General features: G+C 40.3%; 1 protein-coding gene across 16 annotated transcripts in view; it reads left to right on the forward strand.

Moving 5' to 3' along the window:
- Positions 1 to 24988, forward strand: part of PATJ (PATJ crumbs cell polarity complex component) — a 147002-nt gene that overhangs the window by 99034 nt on the left and 22980 nt on the right. For all 16 annotated transcript variants that reach the window (XM_030455275.1, XM_030455278.1, XM_030455279.1 and 13 more), the window contains 5 exons: positions 6284 to 6356; positions 8349 to 8441; positions 13099 to 13170; positions 13695 to 13812; positions 14402 to 14535. In XM_030455275.1, coding sequence (XP_030311135.1) covers positions 6284 to 6356; positions 8349 to 8441; positions 13099 to 13170; positions 13695 to 13812; positions 14402 to 14535 — 490 coding nt within the window. The remainder of the gene's footprint in view (positions 1 to 6283; positions 6357 to 8348; positions 8442 to 13098; positions 13171 to 13694; positions 13813 to 14401; positions 14536 to 24988) is intronic.

Raw genomic sequence — 24988 nt, forward strand, 5'->3', positions numbered from 1 at the left:
AGAAATGAGAAAGGAGGTATCCTCACCCTTTCTGACTTGTCACTAAAATCCCAGTTTACCTTCTGTGCTATAAAAAGTCTATTCACTCTTTTTTTATACCCAGGTAGTGTTGCAATTGCATTCCTGCCCTTTCCTGCAATTTTTTGCTGATGAGACATAGTGCAGCAAGTGCTGTGAGAAAAATAGATGTCCCTTTATATTTGAAGGCTTCTTGCTCTGGTTTATAAGCATCTTTTCCTCAATTAAGTTGACGAGGATTATTTAAAACAGTTGATTTTGGCCAGATTCCAAAACCCAGGCCTTAACACAGCACCGTTTCCCAGTGGTCTCATTAATTACACAAGCTTGTAATAGCAGCTAGAAGATTTGCAGTTATGGTGTCACTTTCCTTTTTTTTTTTACTTAGATCCAGTGCATCTTGTGCTTTGTAGCTTTCTACTATAACAAAGTTAAAGGCATTGAAGCTGCTCACCCAGTTCAAGGAACAAAAAACACTTGCCCAGACACTGCAAGATTTTCCTGAGGTGAGGTGACCTGGTCTGAGTGCTTCCTTTGATTAGTGTCTGCCCACTTTTTATCGGACCTCAAAGCCTTACAGCTGCTGCCTTAACTTCCAAGTTACTGCAGCAAACACAGGTTGTCTTTTTTATTTTGAATATTAGAAATAAATAATAATATGGCTGTAACTTTCCAAGGCATGTGAAGGAGTTTTGATACGGAAGCTGTAGGGGAAGTCAGTGGCCATGGGGTAATTAAAGGCTTAGTTGCCTTCTGAAATTCTTGATCTTGGTCTCCCAACAAGAGGAATGAGCTAGGTAGTAATACAAGAAAGGGACTCACTTCTTGTCAGAGTTTCTGTGTCCTAGTTTCCAAAATAGAATGGGTTTTGTGTCCATTGTGGGTTTTGTTCATGCGTTACAAGTCCACCCTTTTAAGATGCATAATAAAACAATATAATTAGATTTTACATCTGTTGTAGGAAATCCAGTTTACATCAGAATGCTCTTTAACAGTAAGGATTTTATGATTCAGCAAATTCAATGTTTTCTCCATGCTCTATTAACTGCCTTTAATCCGTTCTGGTGCTTCAGTGTTGGTATAATAAGCAGATCAAATACAGTTTGAATGCCCAAATCAGAGTGAATGCCACTGATTTCAAACCATCATCTCAATGTAGTTGATTTTGCAATTCACTCTTTGTTATACCTTTATTCCTTAGAAGAAAATTGTCTTGTGCTGTGGTGAAACAATGCTTTAAGGGTAACATACTGTAGGATTTTGCTTATTTAAATACCATCTGTTTGCTGTCCAGAGTCATCCCCCGTGCCACGCTCATTCATCCTCTTATCATTGCTTTCTGTTGATGGGTTTGTAGCGTCTCAGCAAAGCCCACAAACCTCTATCACCCAACCTCTCCTTCCATCCATTTCTAGGTGTAGCTGTAAAAACTTCTCTGTTGGGTTTTCATGGTCCCATGCAAAGGAGAGAGATCCTTCTGCCTCCTTGCAAAGCAAGGCCAGTGGCTGGGTCAGCCAGGTCTCAGTGCTATCTGATGCTCTCAGTTGCTTTGTCACTGAATTTTTACTCCTCTTTTAAAGCCTCTACAAGAAATATATGTTATATGCCAGAGTCTCAAATACTGTCACACCTTATCACTTATTTTTGCTCTAAGTTTGTTCTAACTTGCCTAACTGGTTGTATTTTCATAGTACAAATTCTCTTTTTACTTGCTTTGACTGTTTAGATTCTTTCATGTGGGAAAGCTTTAAAAATAAGCTCTTGCCAGACACGGTGCGTGCAAGTTTGAACTTTTCCTGTTTTCTGCAGAGCTGTTTCCTCCTTGCTGTCCTGCTCATGTGGGAACAAGCACACGGTTGAGGAAGTGAAGTTATTTGGGCCCTTTCAAATCTTTGATGACCTAACCTGCACTTTATATGAACAGGAGTTATTAATTTAAAATAACTCTGTGCGTTTGGCTCTCACATAGCTCGGGGTGGATGGAGGGGAAATGGAGAGCAAGACTGTTCTTGCTGTTAGCAGGAGAGGTCTTTCAAGAAGATGCACAATACAAAGGTCTTGCCTTGACCCAGCTAAGGAAAAAGCCTTTCCAGTGTGCAACTTCCCTGCAGCTCCACTTTTCCAAAGGAACTTCTAGAGGGAAAACAAAGATGAGAAAATACAAGAACCTGACCTGAGTTTTCTCTTTTTTTTAACAAGCAGGATGTGGACAATACAATTTTTCAGGACTTTATGCCCTGGTATCACAACCAGTGGGAGTCCTAAGGGTTACTGGGCAAACATTTTTCTTTCTCTGTCTGCAGATCTGTTCCATCCAAGTTGCCATGGAACTGCTTAGAAGCTATTGGGGTTTTCTCCTGATTCTTGATGTACTTTGTATTTCCAGAAAGAATCCACAGTCTCTCACTAAGCTTGTTGTCAAATGATCTTGTAGGGCTGATAAACTGTGTGGTTGCAGATAGCTTGGCAAGAGGTTCATCTCCCTTAGTTCAGGCATTTAGAGGTCATCTGGGCTTCTGTGAGTGGTGAACAGTTTTCAGGAACCTCCGAAGAGCAATTCAGTTCATCCAGTCTGAAATTAGGTCACTTAGTTGCTGGGATGAAGTGCCCTTCCGAGTGGACCTGGTTTGGGATTTGTCTTGATTTTGCACTGATCATAAAAGAAGCTTTGACAGTCTCTCTTAGACAAAAGCCTCTGCTCCTTCAGCATGCTCAGCAAGGCTTTTCTTAGCATTACATGACAGTGACTTTGTACCATCATAAACCCCAGTGACCTAAGAGTAACTAAAATGAGAAACTGAAAATGTCCTCAAAGGAAGGCAGGGAACCTGAATTCAGGAATTACCAGTCTGAGGTTGATGACCAAATGAAAAAAAAAAAACCAAACCCTGAATTTGGCTGAGGCTGTGACTTCTGGTTATCACCTCTAGAAAGATAACTTTCTAAATGCTTCCCAGACCATTCCAGCTGTTTGTGACATTCCTCCCAAGTGCCAGAGACAGCTTTCTGATAAGTGCAGCACAGGGTTGCAGGGCAGCCTAGCTGAAGCCCATCAGCACACAACTTTGACTTCCCTTTCCAGCATGGAATGAGTAATCCCTTTAGATTTATATTTGCATAGTGCTCTCTTTAGGCTTCTTTTGTGCCAAGTGTTTACAGTAGTTAATTATTAGCTAAGAATAACTCTACTTGTCCTTATTTAAGCTGCACATCTCCCCCTTCATCAGAGGTGCAGTTGCTAGATGGAGCAGAACATCATAAGTTCTGCTCTTTGACCAGCAAGAAAGGAGAGGGAACATCCACAGGTCCTGTTTTGACTAGAAAGGAAGTAAAATGAAGTATGGCAATCAAATCAAATAAATCTGAAAGGGTATGAGCTTTTCTGAAGTTTAAAGAATCTTTGCCACTTAGTGCTTTGATCTTGCATCCTGTGACCATTTGCCATGAGGAAAGCTTCTTGTTTCTTCAGTGCTGAGCTGTAGTTGGTGAGGTTGGTATTAGCACTTGGCACTGTAACCTCCCTGTGGATCTAATTCCCATTTTCGCTCAGAAATTCATCCTGAGAGGCTGGAAGCAATAAGATAATTTGTGGGAGGAGGGATGAATTTCTTCTCTTTTGGCTTTATGTGTAACTGGTGAAATATAAACAGCTCTCTGGGCTCAGCAAGGAGGTGGACTGGTGTCCCAGTGTAGTGTACAAAGCAGGATGAAGCTGGAAGGAGAGCAGTGGATGTTCCTCATTTCTGGAGATAACAGAGGGTGAACATCTGAGCCTCCCTGCTCTGTGACTTGCATGGGACCTGGGTTTGACCCTGTGAGTAGGAACTGGTGACTTGAGGGTGAAGGTTTTGGACATCTTAACCTCCAGCAGTGGTGGGCACTTGGTAACTGAGAACAGCTTTCTCAGAGGTGCTTTTGTAGCAGTGATACATTTGAGTGATCGTTTGCAGTCACTGGCACTTGAATATGATGTTCAGACTTCTAAGCTGTCTGCTCTGGCATCAAAAGAAAATGATTTCTCCTTTTAGTTGTAAATAAATTCCTGTTTCAGTTGAGGGCACTTATGGAAGTGGAGAGCAGAAAGAACAATTTATTATTAGATCTGTCACTTTAAAATATGTTCCCACTTTGATTCTGCTTTGAAGCATTCTCGTTTGAAGCAGCATTAAAGTATTTAAATATGTAGGAGTGCTAGCAGGGGAGATTACAAGTTGTGACACTTTTTAACCTTGGGGTTTTTTTGTGTTTTGCATTTTTTTTTCCAGGGAATTATTACAAGTGGTTTTTTTATGGCTTGGAATTAAAATGGCCATCCATTTAAAACTGCATAAAAATGTTTGGCCAGTGATTGGAAAAGAAAAAAAACCAATAACCACATTTTGTGTGTATGTATGAAGTAGAGACTCATTTATATAATTAATTACATCCTGCTTTATCAGGAAGCTTCTGTTTAGGAATTTTTAGAATTATATTTCTTACAAAAGTTTATACATACACTGTTATTTTCAGGGTTGCTTCTAACTGCATTGCAAGCTATCAGAAGTGGTGTTAGTTTTCATGTTGCATTTCGTGTAAACTATTGTCAGAAAGATCTCTAGAATCAAATAAAAATTGCTGGGAGTCAGACACCTTGCATCTGCAGACTTACAGGTTAGAAAAGCAACATAATTAGGTTGATGTCTGGTGAAGATAAGAGGAGGAAAAATGGCATTGCCTAATATGCCTTACGGGGTAAAATGCACTTGGGAATTGTGAAGAGCTGATGAAATCCCTGGGCCTGATCTGGTGTTCTTTTGGGTTTTGTCTCCTTGGCCCTGTGCAGATGTTTCTGCCTCATGGGCCACCCTGGTGCTGGCCTCTGAGTGTGGTGTCTGACTCTGGTGTCTGACTCTGGCAAGGCTCTGAGCAGGGCCAGGAGGAGGAGAGGATGGGAGTGAGTGCAAAACTGAGCAGGATGGAACCCCAGTTCCTTTGAAAAGTGTGGCTGCTTGGCTGAAGATAAGTAAATGAATTCACCAACCTTTGCCTACAGGATTTATCATTTCAAATGCCTGTGACTGAATTTCCCATACTGCTGAGAGCTACTGGTTGGATTTCAGTGATCAGAACATGCTAGCTTCATGTATTTAAATCTGAAAGGATAGAAGTAAAGCTTTTTTTTCCTCCAGGCATTTCTATAGAATATTTTAAAACACATACCATGCTAATATTTTATTGCAGAAATTAAAGAGGAAAAAATCTGCTTGTGTCATCTTAGGTTCTGTATCTACAAAGTCATAGTGTTCCTGATTCCTCTTCTCTCATTTCAGAGTCTGTGTGGTGTGGTAGTACTGAATCTTTAGCAAAAGGGGGTTTATACCATGATCCTGGCTTCTGTGGTCTGTGAGAGTTGCTTACTCCAAAACTAGAGGTGCATCTCCATAGTTTTTGAAGCAAAATTTGGAATCTTTTTTTCATACTTCTCAGATTTGCCTGAAAACAATGTAACTGAAATCTTCTTTTACTTGATTCAGCTTCACAGAGGGCCAAAACCACACAGAGCTCATTCCACAGATCATTTTAAATGGCTTTTGAGGAAAAAAACACTACCAAGGAAGAATGCTCTTTAATAAAATTGTTAAGAAAGGCTTTTGAAAGTTACAAAGTAATCAGATGTCAACTTAGGAATGCATTTTAAAGAGAATAGGGGAAAGGATGCCATACATAATAAGGATCTCTGAAAAATAATGCACTTAATATGTAGAGGGAATCACTCTTCAATTGTTTTCCACCCTCTGCATTTTATAAAAATATCTTTCAAGTTTTCCCATTGAACCTTTTAGAAAAGACCCCAGCAAATACAAACAAAAAAGGAAAAGCAATGAATTGTACTGAAACAGGTATTGTATTTCAGTAATGTTGGATGTTCAACTATAAGCAATTACAAATGTAGACGCTATTAGGAAAGGCTAATGAAGCATTAGCACATCTGTTGATGTGTGGGGATGGTAAACTCCAACTGCATCCTCTGGTAATCCACACAAAATAAGATTTCCAAAGGCTGTGATGTCACTGTCACTTGTCCTGAAGTCCCAAGAGGGGATGTTACCTGTTTGCTAGCCAAGAGCATCAGAGCACAGATGAAATGCTTGTGTAAGCTCCAGCTCCTGGCAAGAAACAGTTACATTTTATGCTGATAAGAGGATTTTCTTAGCAGGCAAAAGTGACTCAAAAAGAGAAGTTTGGCCATTGTGGTTTGGTGTGTAATGGGTTGTTTGTTTTCCAGAAGTGAAGATGCGGTCAATCAGATGGCTGTTACTCCTTCCGCGTTACCTTCCAGCTCCCCCTCTTCTATTGAGGTGAGGTTTGTGAGTTGTTGTTTTTAATTAAGGGTTGCTGAATTAGATTAATCAAAATTAGCAGTTCACTATAAATTTCAACACCTCATCTAATTAAAGCCCAAATTATAAAATGCGTTGGGTAGGAACTTCACCTAATGAGCATGTTTTCCCCTGTCTCCTTTTTATTGATCTCAGTGTTACTGAAAAGTCTCCAAATGAAACTCTTGCCAGCTTCTATCATGCTCCTTTTATCAGCTAGTGAGAGTAGACGTGGTGAGGACAAGCCTGAAACATACATATCCATCCACAGATCAGAAATGAGCATTTTTCAGGGGAAAGCTCCCACTTTCAAGGTTCTGTCTCCCCCAGAATACCCTCCCATCAGCAGCTCTCTAAATGAAGTAGGAGTGGCCCTCAACTAACTACATAAAAGAGGTCACTGTGTACATGATTTTCATTACAAGAGCTCTCTGAGATGATCCCAGCCTCACTGAGAGCCTTAGTCCATCACTCTGTCCTGTGCCCCTGCTCATTTTCTTCCAGAAGGAGCAGACCAGGGGTGCTTAAGCTGTGAGCTTTAGTACACAGTGTTGTAGCATACAGTCTTCCAATACAAAAACTTCCTTTGTGTGGTCTTCTTACCAATGTTTTCCTTTCACTGTAGTTGCTATCTCAGCCCCACTGTAGACTGATTGCTCTCTTGTGCCCCATGAATCCCTGCAGTGTCACCACATTGTGACCATTTTGACATCTTGATATGGTGTAACTAAATTATCTAGATAAAGTACATGGTTAGCCTTGCAGTTGCTTTTTAATCCTATTTCTAGTTGAGCTAATAAAGCATAAAGATGTTTTATAATTCAATTGGGATTTGGTCTTGCCTTGAATTGATAAATTCACATACATGCACTGAACTGGTATTTCAGTAAGCATTACTGTGATCCCATGCCAGGTAACACTGGGTGAATTCCCACTTTGCACACTCACTACTGCTTCCCAGGTTATATTTCCCCTTCCATACAGGTGGAGTGCTGTACAGTGCAAGAGCTGGTTAGTTTTTCTTTGGCTCCCAGTCATTTTTGGACAGTGTTTTGGCTTTTCCTTCTCCAGAAAAGCAGCATGTCCCAGGTGCAGCTGGTGGATTGCAAAGCACACTACAGTTTACAGAGTCCAAGTTCATTTGGTGTTGCAGACATACTTGGTTTTCTTGCAAGCCTGTGCTCCTGTGCTAGCTATTACCTAGAGAGAATACCAGCAAGTCCTGATCAGACAACCTTTCCTTCTTGGTAAGGAGCTGGTTTATGTTTCAAGGGCCATTTTTATTGGGAATCCTCTATAGAAAGAGGAAAACTTCATGCAAGAGAAAGTTCTGGAGCATGTCTTAGTAAAAATACTATGTCTTACCTTCATTTGCTGGCTCTCCAGTAGCTGTCCTTGAACATCATATGCAGTATTCTCACTGTAATGTGGAGAATTACCTGGATCCTGAGGCTACATTTGCACTTCAGGGTGAGGCTTGTGCTCCACTGCTGGCTTAATCCTGCTGAGCTCTGACCAAAAGAGCTTTGGTTTTACCCATTCCTCCAGGGTGGAGCATTCAGTCCTGCTGCTTCTGGTACCTGCTCAGCTTGTATGAAGGAAACTGGGCTTCCCTTAAGGTGCTGAGCATGCTTGAGACTCTCCCAACAGAAATGTGGAGAAGGCCTCTGGAGTTGCTAGGGATTAGTCTGGCTTGAAAGTTGACCCAAATCTGCACCAGAGTGTTGGTACTGAACTACCTCATGGGACTTGAGGCCAGCCAAGTGGAGATCAAGGTCTGTCTTTCCAAGCTTGTATCACTTATTTGTTTCCTGACTTGAGGATGCTGAAATTGTGGACTTTTTACTTTTTCATGATGCTGCTTGTTTAGGAAAAAAAACAAAGACAAGATAAAATTGTCTAATTTGTTTCCTTAGCTATTATGGGGGATCACAGCTCTGTTTAAAAACTGTTCTCAATCCTTTCTACCAGGACCATGGTGGCACTGAACCTGCATGCAGCAAAGAAGACCCAAGTTTGGAAGTTGTCATGAAAAGCTTGGCTGAGGAGGAATCCAACAAAGCTGTAAGAGACTTAAAGCCATTCTTAATGATGATTAGAGCTTAGAGACTGATTAGTTTTCTCTCTGCCTTTGTGATGGAGTATTATAGCATACTTTGGTCAAATAGTATCCAGTACTTGTAAGAGCACATCAAGCTCCTAGCTTTACATTCACAGACTGTTTTCCTGAGCTAAGCAGTCAGCATAATTTGTTAAAATATTGAGATAAAGAGTTTTTATGTAGCAGCTTGACCTCTCTGGAGTTCTTTCTCCATGAAGGGATTGAGTTTCCACTCTTGCTATCCGTGTATGACAAACTCGAGACAAAATCATGGTCTGTAAATCAAATTCTTATTTATATTCATAGCTTCATAAATTCTAAGGCCAAAATGTCTATTATCATAATCTAGGCTTGCCTCCTGAATAACATAGCTATAGAGTTACTCTCAGTAATTCCTACATCAAGCCCATAACTTCTGGTTTAATGTGGTGCTGTCAGTGTGTGCTGTAATCAATACTGAACTTCTGATTGATACAGATGGAGTTTTGAGTTGTTTAATATGTCAGGAATTGTGCATTATCAGGAATCTGAAAGTCCTTCAGGGTGCAGCTCTAATCCCCCTTTTTGGACTCTTTGTTAAAAGTTTAAAATGCAAAGCTACTAGACATGCTGGGAAGTGGCTAACCTAGAGGTACATAGAATTTGCTGAGCCAGCCTTTTTCTCCAGCAGCCCACTCCTTTTTCAGATTTGCTGTGCCTGCACCATTTGTTCATGCTGTCCTCAACTAAGGAAACCTGACATTTCTGGAGGTTTTTTGGTTTTTTCCTGCTCCATCTTGTCTTTTTCAAAAAGCATCCTTGGTTTTTCAAGTATGAATTGAATCACAGAATCATAGGGCAGCTAAGCTTGGAAGGGGCCTTGGAGATCGTCTTCTCCACCCTCCCTGCCATGGGCAGACACCTCCCATCTAGATGAGTTTGCTCACAGCCCCATCCAGCCTTGCCTTGAACACTTCCAGAGAGTGAACATCCACAACTTCACTGGGCAACTTGTGCCAGAGTCCCACCACCCTTGCACTGAAGAACTTTTCCCTCAGACCCAGTCTAAACCTGTTCTCTTTCAGTTTAAATCTGTTTCCCCTTGTACTATCACTGAACACTCTTATGAAAAGTCTCTTTCCAGCCTTTCTGTGGGTCCTCTTCAGATATACTTGATGTTTTATAGCTAGTAAATATTTAATGAACCACTCTATGAACTCTAAGAGTTAGGGAGTTAGGATGCTCTTCAAGCATCAGAATTAACCACCCATTTAAAATGGAATGGTTTGTGTTTCTAATAGTTTACAAAATAGTTGGTCTGTTTGTATTGGTAGCCTTGTAGAGAATCCTCCTTGGATACTCTGGAATATAAATGAATCAGAGTTTTATTGTGTGTGTTTACAGGTGTAACTCACCTGGCTTTAATGCTGTTCATGTTCAGCTTGGCAAGAAACTTGAAGGATTACAAGACAATGTGAAAAATTGCTCAAAGAATGAAGTGGATAAAAAACTATAAGATGCATTGTACCAACATGATCTCTCAGTGTAGGATATTGTACTGAAGCTTTTGAAAGGTATTAGAGGGAGCATGAATTTAATGGGGAAAAAACCTACAGCAATCCAAGATATGTGTGGAGGGAAGACATCACTTCAACACCAGGGAACCCAGAATGTAGTGGCAGCTTCTTTTCTGAAGCTAGAAAGAAGGGAACTGTAGAGTCAAAGGGTAGAAGTTACAGTGTTTTAAATTGCAAGGTAATAAAGTGAAAGTGTTGGTGGTAAGAGTTGTCCAAAGCAGGGCAATGGCAGAAAGATGAGAGAAGGCAAAGGCACAGACTTGTTGAGAGCATCTAGGTGAGGAGAACATCAGCACAGTACTTGATTTTCTTCCCCATTCATACCAAGTTATCTCATCTTTCCACTTCATTTGTTCCTGTAACATTAACTGGCTGCTACAATGTACTTTTTATCTTTGTAATTCAAAACGTTTTATCCAGCAGGACAGTGTTCTTATCCCTGCTGCAGCACAGAGGGAAAGCAACCTGCCCTGGCTCTCTGATGGGAGCTGGAAGCAGTGAATGTGTCACTCCTTTGGCTGTTGTGTGATCTGCCTTCTTTCAGTGGAGATTTTCCTGATTTTTATATTACATAAACAGATACTGAAAAATTAAAGGCTGCCAGGTGGATTTAAAAAAAAATATTTAGATATATAGATCTATAGCAAAGTCCTCAAATGCCTATAGATCCAACTGTTCCTTCCATGACTTGAGTTGGCCCATCCCTTGGTTTAGAGGCATAGATGGATGAAAAGTAGTGGGGAAAGCCAGTTTTGTATATTCAGAGTTTTCATTCAGTCAGGATTTAAAAACTACACAGCCAATATTTCTAAGGATATCTTAATTTTGTAAATGCTGATGGTTGTGATCAGTCCCTTCTGACCAGGAGGAAATGGGTTTGTGGTCAGATTGGCATTAACACTTTGGCACTGCAGTGCAGACAGCTCTTTATTTTAGGAAAATAGATTCCTCTTCCAATCTTTTAGTGAAAAAAAACCCCAGTGCCTTGTGGGCATGGGCATGATGGTTGCTACTAATTGCCTAATGCTACTTCACAATTGTTACTGAATTTTTCTGCCATATATCTGGAGAAATCAGGAATATAAAAGTCAACAAGCAAGATCAAGTTCACTAAGTAAATAAAAAGTATGTGCTTATCAGCAGAGATCTTCCACAAGTATGTACAGCTTAAATCATGGGCAGGATGTCTCACCAAGTGACAGCTGCAATAAATAAATTTAAATATATATATAAATTCACATCATTTTTATTTGTTGCTGATAAGTTTGTCAGTCTCTACCAAAATACTTTTTGTTGTCACTTCATCACTTTAAAAAGTATAAAGTTACATGATGGATGTCATTCTAGACTGGGGATGTTAACAGGGAGGGGAAAGAAAACAACTTTATTTCTGAACTGGAGCCAGTGGAAGTGTTAGACAAAGTCTGCTTGCTTATTAGCTGAGCTTTGAGGTGGCCTGAGAGAAGGTCATGGGTGTCTGGGGACTGCAACTTTCTTGTTTTCCATAAGGTGTCATTGAAAAAGAATTGATCAGTGTGGGGCTTTGGGATGTTCTCCAAACTTTTCACTTTACAAAGGTGGAAATGGCCTGAGCAGGCATTGGGTGTGCTCACTGCTGTCCTGGCAGAGCATGGACATAGTTCAGTGTCCTGTAGGTGGGATAATTAAACTGATGTTTGCTGTGTGGGGATGGATTAATTTTCTTAAAAGATTTGAACTTGGAACAGTAATTGGGTTTTGCCATGAACAGAAAACAAGTCCTTGAAACACTGGCAAAGAGGAAAGAGATCATAAAAATGCTTTTGGATGCATTTAAGGGAATTGAATTAGATTAAACCCATCGGGTGTCAGGCTGATGACAAATGCCCAATTTGTGGTTGAGGGGCTGGAAACCCTTTTATTTAGTCTGGGTACCTTTAGCATGGTCTGAGTTATATGTAGAAGATTAGAGAGATTTAAAGGTGATGCTTAGTGCTGGCTTCATGTGCAAGATGAAGTTTGAGATTTTGGTCACATATCAGAATATAAAAAGGGAAGTTTGAAATAACTTTTTGTTGCTCATTAAAACAATATCTCATAAAATGACAAAGCAGATTTCCCATTTCTCCCCTGGCACCTCTGACAATACCATGAGATCACCACTTTATCTTCTTTCTTGTCATCCATTTGGATAATAGCTGCAGTTGTATACTTACACCAGGCTTGGAGACAAATGAAGGGGGGGGAAAAAAAGCCTGTGGGGTTTGGTATGATTTAACACAAGAAAATTCCAGGAAACAAGGCCAGTATTTCAAGCTGGGTTACCTAAAATTTGATCTATGTATTTTTTAAAAATGTATGAATTGTGATCTTAATTAGAAATTCTTTTAAGGTGCAGAATATCTCTGTTGCCTTTTGAAGTTGGTACTCAGCTTTTCTGAAAACTAGGCTGTTCACCAGGTTGGGGGTTCTTTAAGATGGGGTGAGATCACTAAAACAGAGATCAAAGTGGCTTAAGTTTGGCTGAGAGCAGACAAACACAGGGAGGACACTAACTGTCTGGAAGCAGTTGTAGGAGAAAAAAAAAAGTAGTTTTTACTTTAATGCAAGAAACTGGGAAGAAATTAAGTAACAAGTGGAGCCTGTGATTGAAGTGCTATTGTTTGAGGTATTTATAATGAGGCTGGATGATGCATTTTAAGCAGTTACTTTATTTAAGTGCTGGCAGCATGCTCAGGGCTTCTGAGGACTGCTGGAAAAGTCACCCCAGAGGACACAGTTCCCTCTGCTTTAGAGCTTCTTACTGCTTAGGAACAACAGAGGGACCATGCTTGATAATCACCTCCCAAAAAGCCCTTCCTTCAAAACTGGTGGGTTTTCAGTAATCCCTACCATTCCTTGTCTTCATACTATTTTTTCCAGTTCTGAGTTCTGGGCTTCAGCTTTGTGTTGGGCTACACATGTACTTGTATGATGAAATATCACTTGTGTTGGCCTAGAATCACCATTTTAAGTTTGGGAGGATGTTTTATTTAAGCTAATGTGACCTTATCAATACATCTCACTGTTGTTTTTTACTTTTTAGGATGTGAAATGTAAAGCTGAGAAACCACTGCCTGTGGATCAGCAAGAAGTGGAGGAGCAGCTCCCAGAAAATGTATGTGTGGTTATGTTCTATGATTCTATGGCTTTATTCTATGTTAATTCATAAGTGTTTGATTAAATTGAAGACTGAGTGGTTTATGGGTTTAAGGTGTTAACTGGGAAACATAAAGATAAATTTATTGGTAGAAAACTTGAAAAAATTACTTGCTTCTCTTTATTTATGTGGAAACAGTCACACAGGCTCATATCAAGGATGTTCTCTGTGGTTTGAAAGTAAAAAACCAAATAACCCATGTTATTTGTTATGAGAGGCTCAACTAAGAAAGGTGAAGGCCCATCCTTACAGTCTCCTTAAATCTTCATGGGCATTTCTGGAAGCACAGTTACCCAGTCAGCCTGATTTTCCATTTCTTTGTGAAGAGAATGTTTTCAGTTCATCTGTGCTTATTGCTTGTTTCCCTTCTAGTGACTCAGTGGGTTTAATAAGGTCTGATAATCAACAACTAATGATGATTCCATGTAACATGCCCTTTTCTGCAACTGATCCCTTTTGCTTCTGCTGTGTTTTGCTTTTAGGTCCTCAACCAGATCAAACAACCCAAAACTACAACAAAAGTACCAGTCAACCTCCAGGAGATACCCTTGGTGCCAGCACCTACTTACCTTTCCCCAGAGGCAGAAGTCACCAGCCGTAGTAGGAAGCAGCTTTTTTTCCACTAATACAGTGTATATTTAGTGCCCTAACCCAAGATGGAGCTTTTTTTTTCCTAGATAACTTCTGCTGAGATTTTTTATTTTGAGCATCAAATGACCTATTTTAAGTTATTTTATAGTGTTTGTATTAATCTCTCATTTTACAGTTTTTGAGAGCTTGGAGATCTCTTTGCTTGTTTATCTTGACTTTTACATACAAAAGCATTATTTCTTCTGTTAATTAAAACCAATGCAGAAGGAAAGGCAGTCTGGGACACCCTGTCCATTCCACAGTGCTGGTACATGGCCTTGTCTGTCCTGAATGGAATAACAGACCTTGCTATTATGATCTGACTTAAGTTACAGCTGAATTAAATGCCCTCCCAGACATTTACTCTGATCCCAGAGTAAACTCCCTCTGGAGTTGTTGTGATTTAAAGACTTGAGAAGTGACTGGGAGTAGTAGCTCAACTCAGACTTGTAAAGGTGAAGCTTGGAGCTTAATTAGTTGCTCTGATATGATTCCTTTGATGGTTTAAATGTTCTTATTGAATAGTGTGACTTATTTCTTTACCTTTTCATCTTCTTAGGTGTCCTTCCACCTACATTCCCTGTGGATCCAGCAACGTGTCCCATAGTTCCAGGGCAGGAGATGACCATAGAGATATCCAAGGGTCGGTCAGGTCTGGGCCTCAGCATCGTTGGGGGGAAGGACACTCCACTGGTGAGTTCCTCTTAAACTGTGATTTACTGTCTCTGTTAAATTATAGGAAACAAAGACAAAGAAAACATAGAAAATCATGATGCTATTAATCTGTATTTGCTCTAATTAATTGTTGATTACCTGGAGGAGAAACCAGCAGCTACAATCTCCAGTGACAAATTGATAATTTAGCCTCGTATCAGATCAGTTGGTTTCTGTTCCTGTTTAAATTGAAAGGCTTTTGTTTCAGCAGTGCTTTCTGCTGTGGGCAGAGTTTAGAAATATGTATTCTTTCTTTAACCATTTTGAATTAAGAGTTTCAAGCAGGTAAGTTACCAGAATGATTGAAGTGGAAATAATTGTCAGAGGTAGAACTACTTCAGCAAGGTGAACACCTCCATTTTGAGAGCACAAATGGTTAGTAGCTATTGAAACAAACTGTGAGTTCTATCCCTGTCAGAAAAATCCCTTGCTGAACAGACACAAACCAAAGGGAATCTTTTATTGTTTTCTGTGTCTTCTTGCTCCATCTTGCACTTGGGTCTGCTATGTGGTTTTTTTTTTTTAAAGAAAATTATATTCAGCTAAATTAAAATGTATCAGCTCAAGTGTAAACTCAGCAAGTTACTTAGGCTAAACCCTTCTCTGCCTCTGCTGTTGCCATTTCCACCCCACTTTTGTTTAAGAGCTCATGTGTTACAGCATAACAGAATGCCAGAGTGTTTCTTTTAAATGTCAAATTCAGTTCTTTCGGTAAACAAGTTTGCTGCAGAGGTGTCTGTACTGGGTTCTCCTGAATCCCCTGCTGCAGAGCCTCTTAAAGCAACAGAGCTTCTCTGTTACTTGCAGTTGTTCCCAAAAATCTCAGGGTGGTGCATCATTAAGCAGTGAAGTGCTGTGTCAGCAGCCACTGACTGTTGCAGTGTAATAATCCTTTTCCAGACCAAGAAAGAAGAAAAAAAAACCCAAAACAACCCAGGGAAGTCGACAGAAAAAAAGAAAGTTTTGTTTTGCAAAGTGTAGGCTGGCTTTTTCACAGTATGAAAGCTGAAATTGGAAAAGGTTCAGCTTTTGGTCCCTTTTATCCAAATCTCTGTCTGTGTAGAGTTTGGATGGATAACTCAGTTGCACATGGAGATAAATCTGAGTTAATGTTGAAGGCTTCAGTCAACCAGTATGGCTTTCACTGTCCAGCCATGCTCTGGTTTGTACCCAGTCCTTTTTTTTGTCAAGCTCCTCAGTGTTGAATAAATTCAAATAGGAAGTTCAGTGTTAGTCATCTCTCTGCTTTTTCATTTAACTGGAATTTGGAAATAATACATGGCAAGAAGCAATCTGTCAGATGCAATCTGGTACATGTCTTTCATGAGATTTTAATATAAATAAATGAAAATTAGAAATATCTGCTTTACAGAGAAGATTAGAAAAATGCAAAGGATTTTATTCTTTAGTTTGAGTAAATGGTATTGGTTCAGTATTATGCTTTCATTAGTTTATAAAATAAAGTGTCCTCCTAGGAATTGATTTTAAAACCCCATGTGATTGATGGCAGTGACTGAAATCCGTGAAGGAGGGTGGTCCAACTTCCCACACTCCTGATCCTCTCATTACAGGACTTACCAAAATGAGTCCCTGTTTCTTTTCATACTCCTGAATCTTCTCCTTCAAAGGCCAGCAACGCAGTTTTATAGGAAACAAGTTGGGTTTGTGAGACCACAGTCTAATCTGATCATCTGCCATGTGCAGAGACTCTCTCTGGGATTCTCCATACCTTCCTTATCCAGAAGGTGTGTTCAGAGCCTTCTCCTCAAAGCAGGTAGCCAGGGTTGTGTCTTCAGCTGGTAGGATCATCATAACTCTATTTACTTTGCTCTGCTGATCTCCAGATCATTTTGATGCTTTCCTTTTCTGCCATGAACAAAATGGGAAGGGGTAAAGGAAAATACCACTCAGGACTGTAGGAAAGTTTCTGCCTTTCTGGATTTTGTGGACTACCAAACAAAATTAGGTACATGGAGCTGAGTGATGTATCCTGTCTTGCTCTCCAGCATCTGTTTTTAACTTAGGGTTGTAGATGGGTATCTTTTTTATTTTAAAAAAGGCAAAATAAATTAACTTGAAGCTACACTGCTTCTGTGCCATAGAAGTTCATAACTTCTGAAGATGTGGTTTTTTTTTTAAAGAAAATTATATTCAGCTAAATTAAAATGTATCAATCAGCTCAAGTGTAAACTCAGCAAGTTACTTAGGCTAAACCCTTCTCTTCCTCTGCTGTTGCCATTTCCACCCCACTTTTGTTTAAGAAATGATTTGATTCAGCATACCAGAACTTGGGAATCAACTTGTGTATAGTGCTTTCTTCAGTGCAGAGAAATAAAGTTGTTAAAATACATTTGATCTAAAAACATTTAACAAAGTGCTAAAAGTCAGCACTGGTGCACAAGAGCAGCTCCTATGTGGTGGGAAAAGCTCACTTTGGAATATTTTGGATCTTTCTTAAAGGCATGATGTACAGTCCTAGCTTTTGGAATAATAAGTGTAGCAGGCTACTAAAGAGACACGGTGTTTCAAAATTAAACACACAGTGCAAGTTTTAAGTCCTAACCTTAGGAATCTCACCTGAAATCATCAGATAGACTTAAAAAACGTGACTGTGGAGGTTGGTTTGTTCAGAAAGTGATGGCTTAACCCTAGGGAAATGCTTTTTGGTGGGAAGATGACCATCCTGTTAAACTAGAAAAAGCTTTTGAATTGCTTCTGTTATGCACAAGGAGTGTGGCTGTGTGCTTAGGGGAGCAGGAGAGCATCAGCTGGAAATACATGCTTGTAGGAAAAACACAGGAAAAGAAAGGTTGTCCTTGAGAGTTTTCTTCATGTCACTGATCTTTAAACTGCTAGAGCCCTGAAGCAGTCCTGTTGCATGTTATTCTAAGGGTTGATTTTCATTTTGATTTTTTTTCTTCACTGTCTTTCATTTCACCTTCCCATATACCCCTGAGAGAACACAGCACATGGCCTCTGCTTTAAAGCAATTAAACTGCAGAGTGGAGCTGGCTGAAGTACAGGGCTTTCCATTTGTGGGAAGATATTTTTTTTTGTTTTTGGTTGTAGTCCAATCAAGCTTGTAAAAGTAATCTCAGAGTGGGAATAAAAAAAAAATAAATAAAAACAACACACCAAAAAAAGCCAAAAAATAAAAAAAAAGGATAAATGTTTTCAGAAACATCCCCAAATGAAGTTTGAGATCCTGACTCTGCTCCCCAGGACATTGTCCTGCCCTCTTATCCCCCTGGTTGCTGAACTGGGTGTAAATGTTTGTCAGCACCACCACTCTTAAGAGCAGCCATGAGCCTGACAGGGCTGTCATTGTCACCTCAGGGCTCCAGGACCACGCCAGCCATGGGACAGCCAGGATTCCTGAATGCAGAGATCTCTTTGGGCAAGGCCTGGGTTGCATCTAAGGGACCCACAGGATGCTGGGGCTGCCAGCTGTATGAGCTGTGACTTTTGGGGACATGAGCATTGACCATTGGGACAGTGCAGGGCTGGGAGGTATAACCAGCCCTGCAGGACACAGCACTGGCAGCACCAGTTGCTCACCATAAGTTTAGGAAATGTCCCTCAGTTATTCTGGTTTGATTCACTGCATTCTGCATTAGTTGTTTCAAGACAAATAATTTTGTTTCAAGTCATGGGTTTTTCCCTCTCTTTTGCCAGGCAGTTTCTATTAAGCTTTCTTTTTACATCATCTGAGAACAAGGCACCAAGGATTGTTTAAAAAAAAGGTGTCTTGGTACTCTTCCAGATGGCATATGGGGTGAAATCAGCTGAACCCCATTATCACCCTGGAGTGGGTGAACACTGGGATGTCTTGTCCAGTTAGCAACTTGCAATGAGCCATTTTTGAGTGGTTGAGTCACCATCCCTGGAGTTACTTAAAAGCCATGTAGATGTGGTACTTAAGGACATGGTTTAGTGGTGGACTTGGCAGTGCTGGATTAACCATTGGATTTAATGATCTTAAAGGCCTTTTCCAACAAAATGTTTCTATGAATTTCTGTAAAACAGGATTGTCCATTTACAGGGATATTATTCTTGGCAGAACATGGAAAAAACATCGCTCTAAGATACAAACATTTTCTTAGTAGATGGGAGCACTCTTTTGCTTCCAGCTGAATAATGTAGTAATGGTTAAGTTGATTACTCCTACTTATTGACTCTTTATCTACTGCCCTGGTGATTAAGAGACTCAGACATGACAGAAGGGGATTCAGTGGTTTCAAGGCTGGTGGAGGCTGGTACAGGGACATTCCCCACAGGAAAAATTAAAAAACCCTGGGAGGGAAGGAGAGCATAGATTCTCTTTCAGGACAAGAGGAAATGGTCTCAAGTTGTGCCAGGGGAGGTTTAGATTAGATATTAGAAGAAACTTCTCCATGAAAAGTGTAAGTAAACACTGGAACAGGCTGCCCAGGGAGGTGTTTGAATCACCATTCCTGGAGGTGTTTGGAAGATGTAGAAATGTGGTGCTGAGGGACATGGTTTAAGCACTGGATTTGGTAGACTTAGGTTAATGGTTGGCAGAGTTAGGTTATGCTTGGAGTTGGTGATCTTACAAGGTCTTTCCCAGACAAAATGTTTCTGTGAAATCCTGGTGAAGTACTGAAGAGGCACCTACAATGTAAAATTTTAAAAGGATTGTCAGAGCAGTAACCTAGGGGTTTTTTGGAGGTGGAGTAGCTGGGAGGTGATCATTAGCTGCACCTGACATAGAAAGGACAAGAAGCAGCATACTTTACCCTGTGTCTTTTATATTAAAACCAAGAACCAGCTTCTTATGCAGTTTTTATACTGGGCTTTGCCTACTTTGAATTTGGTAAATATTTTTTTTTCTCCCTTTTGCTTCCAGATGATTCTAATGAAAAGCTTTCTTAAGGCAATTAGCAAACTTTAAGCTACTCCATCTGTAAAATAAAGTGATCCATGAAGCAAGGGAACTGGAGCACTTTTTAGCAATGCTTCAAAAAGCAACAGAACATGCCTGCCCTCAGCTAACAGCAGTTGCTGTGAGGGATGGTAGTCCCAGAGTCAGACTGGAAAAAGCTTTTCCTGTTTCCTGGATTAGCCCTGGAGGTTTTCTGGCTTGCAGCAGAGCTGGGGGAGCTTCCTGGTGGTGAGGATGCAGTTTGACAGAAGAACATTCAGATTCATTGTGTCAGTCCAGGGGAGTCAGACCTTGCATAAACCCCATCTGCTCAGGAAGGGCATGGGAATAATCAAGAAAACTGTGACTTGAAATTGCAGCTGTTCAAGATCTGATGTTTGCCCCTGGAGCTGTGAGGGTTAATTACCCTGCTAGGATCTCCACACTGCCAAGAGCTGTTGCTAATACCAAAGCCAAGTCTGATGTCTCTGTCCTGTGCCATGCTGCAATCAGCAGTGGGGACCTACCTAAATGTGACTTCTGTGTTACTAAACAGGTTGAGCTTTCTTCCCTCCCTCCCACCTCATTTATATTTAGATATAGAACTTCATCAGTTAGAGACAGCTGAGCTCTGAGTGACTGTAGACAGTAGGACTGGAACTGTTCTAGTGGAATATGCTTACCAGGTAACTACAAAGGAAAAGGAAGATATTTGCCTCGGGGGGGTTCAGCAATATATTGGCTGTAGATGCTGTTGCTGCTAAATCTGTGGCACAATGAATGGAATAAGAGAATGAGAAATGGGAATAGAAGGCCTGAGTTTTCAGTCGTGGCTGGGGTATGGTAGAGGACATGTTTGCAGCTGGGAGGGGAAAAAGTGCAATAGCTTCTTAACCATCACCCACACTTATGAAACAGGAGGCAGGGTAATGACAGAGTGGTAAATGCAGTTAGCTTGAAATTGTGAGGAATTGCTTTGAGTCTTGGTTGGATGATGTTAAAATGGAGTTGGTGGATTCATCATCATTCCAGAAGGATGTTAGCTTACAGCAGCATGACAGAACCCAAGGTACATGAATCCTCACAAATGGGAATGAGAGTAGAAAGTTTTGCAAGTCATGTATTTGATGGGTCTTTGGCAAGGGTTTATCTGGCTGTAGGGCTAGCTTGGGTAGCAGTGCCTTGCTTGAAGATGCAGTTGTCTTCCAGGAGTGTAAATCAACCATAATGTTTGAGCCAATAATATTCACAAGCAGCAGGACATGTCAGAATGGACTTCTTGCTTGCTGCTGGTTGAAACCACTGCCTCTTGGCTTCCTGTGTCAGATGCATTCAGGATCTCCTGCATTCTTCATAACCTGTGTTATGCACCGTACACTGTAAGTTTTCATATTTTTTTAGTTAATAAAATAATGAGAGTGAGGGAGTTTACATTTTAATATGTAGTTCTGTGTTTTATTATTCCCTCTAAAATGAGCATGTATACTTTTTGAAAAACTTTTTGAAAGTTGGTTTGCTTTGGCATGTGATTCATAGAAACATGGCTCTCTCTATCATTCTGACTTAAGTCATATATTTTTACACTAAACATCTTATTACCTTAGTTTTATTATTTCAGAATCAAAGGAGAGCTTGCAAATGTCTATGACTGCAGACCCAAGGAATGTTAATGAATAGTGCCATTGAATTTTCAGGTTTTAGCTTTTCTGATCTTAGAGAATATAACTGTAAGCAAAAATATTATGCAAGCTGAATAAAATTTAAATAAATAAGGACCAGATGTAACTATAGGGGCCTATAAAATGTAATACAAATATTATCCACTTCCTTAAAATAAATCTGTATTTTAGTATGAAAAATTATATTCATATTGATGCTGTGGATTAATCTTTTTCATGAAAGTTGGCAACTGAACACCATCTCTTGCAAGGGCTTGTTCTTAAATGGGAAACAGACCTTTTGTTTTGACCTTGAGTGGAGAAGTTTTTCAGTATCATGCAACTGAAAGCATTTTTACATTAACATGGTGATAGATTTTTACACTGTACAGCCTGTTTTATTGCAGTGGTGTTTGGCTGAGGGGTTTGGGTGCCTGCTAATGGTGTGTGAGTGGGAGCAATTGCAAAATACTGGAGTGTTAGAAGGGGGCATGTGCAGCACCATGCATTAGATAAACCCCTTTAACAAGTCAAGTGATTTACTTGGAGTTGACCTTCAGCTTTTGCTGCTGAACTGTTATCTTTTCAATTCCATTTAGATCTATGCATGGAAGATCATAGCTCATAACTGGTGTAATTTCCTCTCCCTACAAGTAACCAGCAGCTGGATTTATTTTAACTACTGACAGACTCTTACATGAGGTGAATTCTTCAGCAGAGCAAACTGTGCAACTAGTTGGTTTCTACTTTTATCTGTGAACCACCCTGTAAAAATGAAATGACAGTTTTACTACTCTGGACAAAGTATTATAAAAGTTGAAATGGGAATACCTAGTGATAGTGTCACTAGGAAAGAGATAAGTCTGTAGTCCTGCAGTCAGCAGAAAACCTCAGCTTTATTAGCTTTAATAAATGCTAATTTTGTATAATATTGGTAACTGTGTAGGAAGTTTGTTGGAAATGTGTGATATTAGCTTAGGAAAACCCCACTTGTCAACTAAATCAGAAAACATCTTTTCCTGAGTGTTTTTTTCTATGTGGTACACTTTTTTTACTTCTTCAGGAAAATGCTGGAATTCATGCAGAAAGCTTCATTTCTTAGAGCAAATATGTAGTTATGATCAATGCTGAGATTCATTCACCTAATAGCAGACAAAACTGAGTTAAAGTAAAATGTAAAATTGATGTAATTCCAACAGTTTGCTACCTCCCTTCTAGCACTGCCCAACCATTTGGGACACAGGTCCCTTTTCCCCATGAAACTCTCCTTTGGTTCAGGACAAATGGTTGGTCATGCTCTGGTGGTAGAGCATGGGTCTGGTTTCTGCTCAGAACTGTGTTGGGGATTCTTTTGTCTCATGGCAATCACCTTCAAATGCACAACTTGGAATGACAGAATCATAGAATTATTCCAATTCTTAGGTTGGAAGTAACCTCAGAGATAAACTACTCCAACCTCCTTCATCCAGGTATCCACAGTACTTAATGCTTGAGCCTCCTTCCTGTGTTGTGTCCTTTTCCTCCACACCCTCTATTCCCAGCACTGCAAATAGCAAATCTGGGGGCTGCTTTTCAGTGCTTTTCACTGCTCCTTTTCAGCAAAGGAGACCTGCCTTGAAAGTTGCTGCTTGTCCTTCTGAAAAACTGCTGCACAGAAGAAAAGAAACTCTAGAGAGACTGGCTCAGGAGCCATAAATCCTGCAGAAAACATGTGGGCAGCCCAAGCCCAAAGCCAGACAGCTTGTGAGACTTTCTCACCACTGTTTATGTTCCTGCAGGCTTTTAAGGTTTGCTTGGTCAGTGATTTTCCTGAGTAAGAAGCTGATTTTACCACCTTTCTCCCAAAGGCTCAATCAAGAGGGTGCTCTGTGGTCACTGCATGGGGTCTCTGCCATCCCATTTCTTGACATTTAATATACAAAGATTAAGCTGTCACTCTTACTGAATTTAATTTTTTGCTGTGAGCATTTCTGTTTGTGCTCTCTGCTGCTGGGTGAGTTGATACCCTTCACCTCCCAGATCTCTGAAGTTGTTATAAACAAAGCAGAAAAAATATCCATGGCTGGAGGGTGGGAACTGAGATCCAGCTCCCCAAGAGGTCAGGGCTGTTCCCCTCCCTCAGACAAAAGTCTGAGCAGTGCAATGTAGATCCTGCTGTGCACATTTTATAAATTGTGTTTTCCAGAGGTGGGTTTCAGACTTGGGGGGGTAATTTCTGTAAGGTTGTCTTGAACTGACTGTTCAGGAGCCATTCTCTCTGCACCAGAGTTCTTCCAGGTGTCAACCAAGAGACTCTGTGAACTCCTCTGCTTGTTTGCCTTTTCTTCCACAGCCAAACCCTCTTTTGTCAGAGTCAATGTGAGAATTATCACCCCTGTGCCTTCCCTTTGCTGAAGAAGACCATGGTGTTTTGTTGGTAAAGTGTGAGTGAGGGGGTGTAGCCATCCCACAGCTCAAATCTAAACCTTACAAAATCCCATCTAATGTGCTGCATAGCAGGTTGGGTAAACACCACTGCTTCTTAGGAGATATTGTGTGTACCATGTACCAACCATGTATGTTCTTGCATGTTTGGGACCTAATCTGGCTTGGAGGTGATTTTTTTAGCCATGCAGTATAGATGGTATCAGTGATCCAGCTGGGCTTCACTGGGCTGCAGGCCCTTCATTAGCCTTCAGGATAAGCAGAATTGGACAGCCTCAGCAGGAGCAGACAACTTCCCTTCTACTTTGTCATTCAGTCTTTTCATGGTCAGAGAGCCAAGGTTTCCACCTGTGAGCATGGACTTTTTTTAGCATGTTAAAACACTGCCTGTGAGCCCTGGCTTGTCTTCTGCACCCTTCTGTCCCATATAAGAAGTGTTCAACTTTGCATTAATTCCTGATACGTATATAACAGGCTCAGATTAACTGAGTGTTCTCTGTCAAAAGAGACAAAGATGAAAGCTCCAGGTTTTTAAATGTATTTGTAAACCTTATGAAGTTATGTGCTTTTCAGCAGCTGGAGATCTTTCTTTGAACAGCCTTGTTCTTGAGACATGGGAGTGTTTTCATTTCCAACTTCTGCACAAACAGTTCTTGTGACTCTGCCAAGCTGCATCGTCAAGTTCCATCATCTATAGGAAACTGGTAGTGAAGGGAGATGAGGAGGTATGGGAGCAAAAATCTGTCCAGAGCCACCATGAATTCACAACTTCTGGCTGAACACTGACACCACTTTCCCTTTCTCCCTCTGAACTGATTGATTTTGAACTATTTAGGCTTTGCTTTCTAGCAGAACTTCAAGCATGTAACTTGAATTTGAAGCTAGTGAGCTGCAAGACATCCAGTAGCCAAAACTCATCCTTCAGATAAATGCTGTGTATTGTTTTAGTCACAATACATTCTAGTTTTCTTCTGAGGCACTGAAGGGGTGTTACAGCTCAAGTCTATAGCACATACAGATTCAGGCTTGCTTTCATGGCTGAAGTGTGACATTACAGCTCATGACTATGTAAACACCTTTAAAATACTGATATAATTGAAAATGTTCACTGGCATCAAGAGTTTGTTTTTAGAGATTTGTCATGGATGATCAAAACTAACAGAGTCTTAACCCAGATCCCACTAGATCCAGTGGAAAAAAGATTTCTTCTGGTTTTAATGTATTTTGAGCTGAGCCCAGAAGTACCAGAGGAAAGATGTCTGTTTATCATAGCTTATGAGCTAAGGAAGGGAAGACTCTCATATTTATGCTTATGATCTGCTCAAAAATCTAATAGTACATTGTGTCCACGTTGCTTCATTCTGGTTTTAATTGATTTGATAAGCCTAACTTAAAAAAAAAAAAACAGCTAGTTAAGAAAAACAGTGGTTTGGCAGGCCAGAGAGATGTTTCTTTTGTCAGGGTAGGC

This window comes from Calypte anna, chromosome 8 (genome assembly GCF_003957555.1).
Source record: "Calypte anna isolate BGI_N300 chromosome 8, bCalAnn1_v1.p, whole genome shotgun sequence".
In the NCBI taxonomy this organism is placed as follows: domain Eukaryota; kingdom Metazoa; phylum Chordata; class Aves; order Apodiformes; family Trochilidae; genus Calypte; species Calypte anna.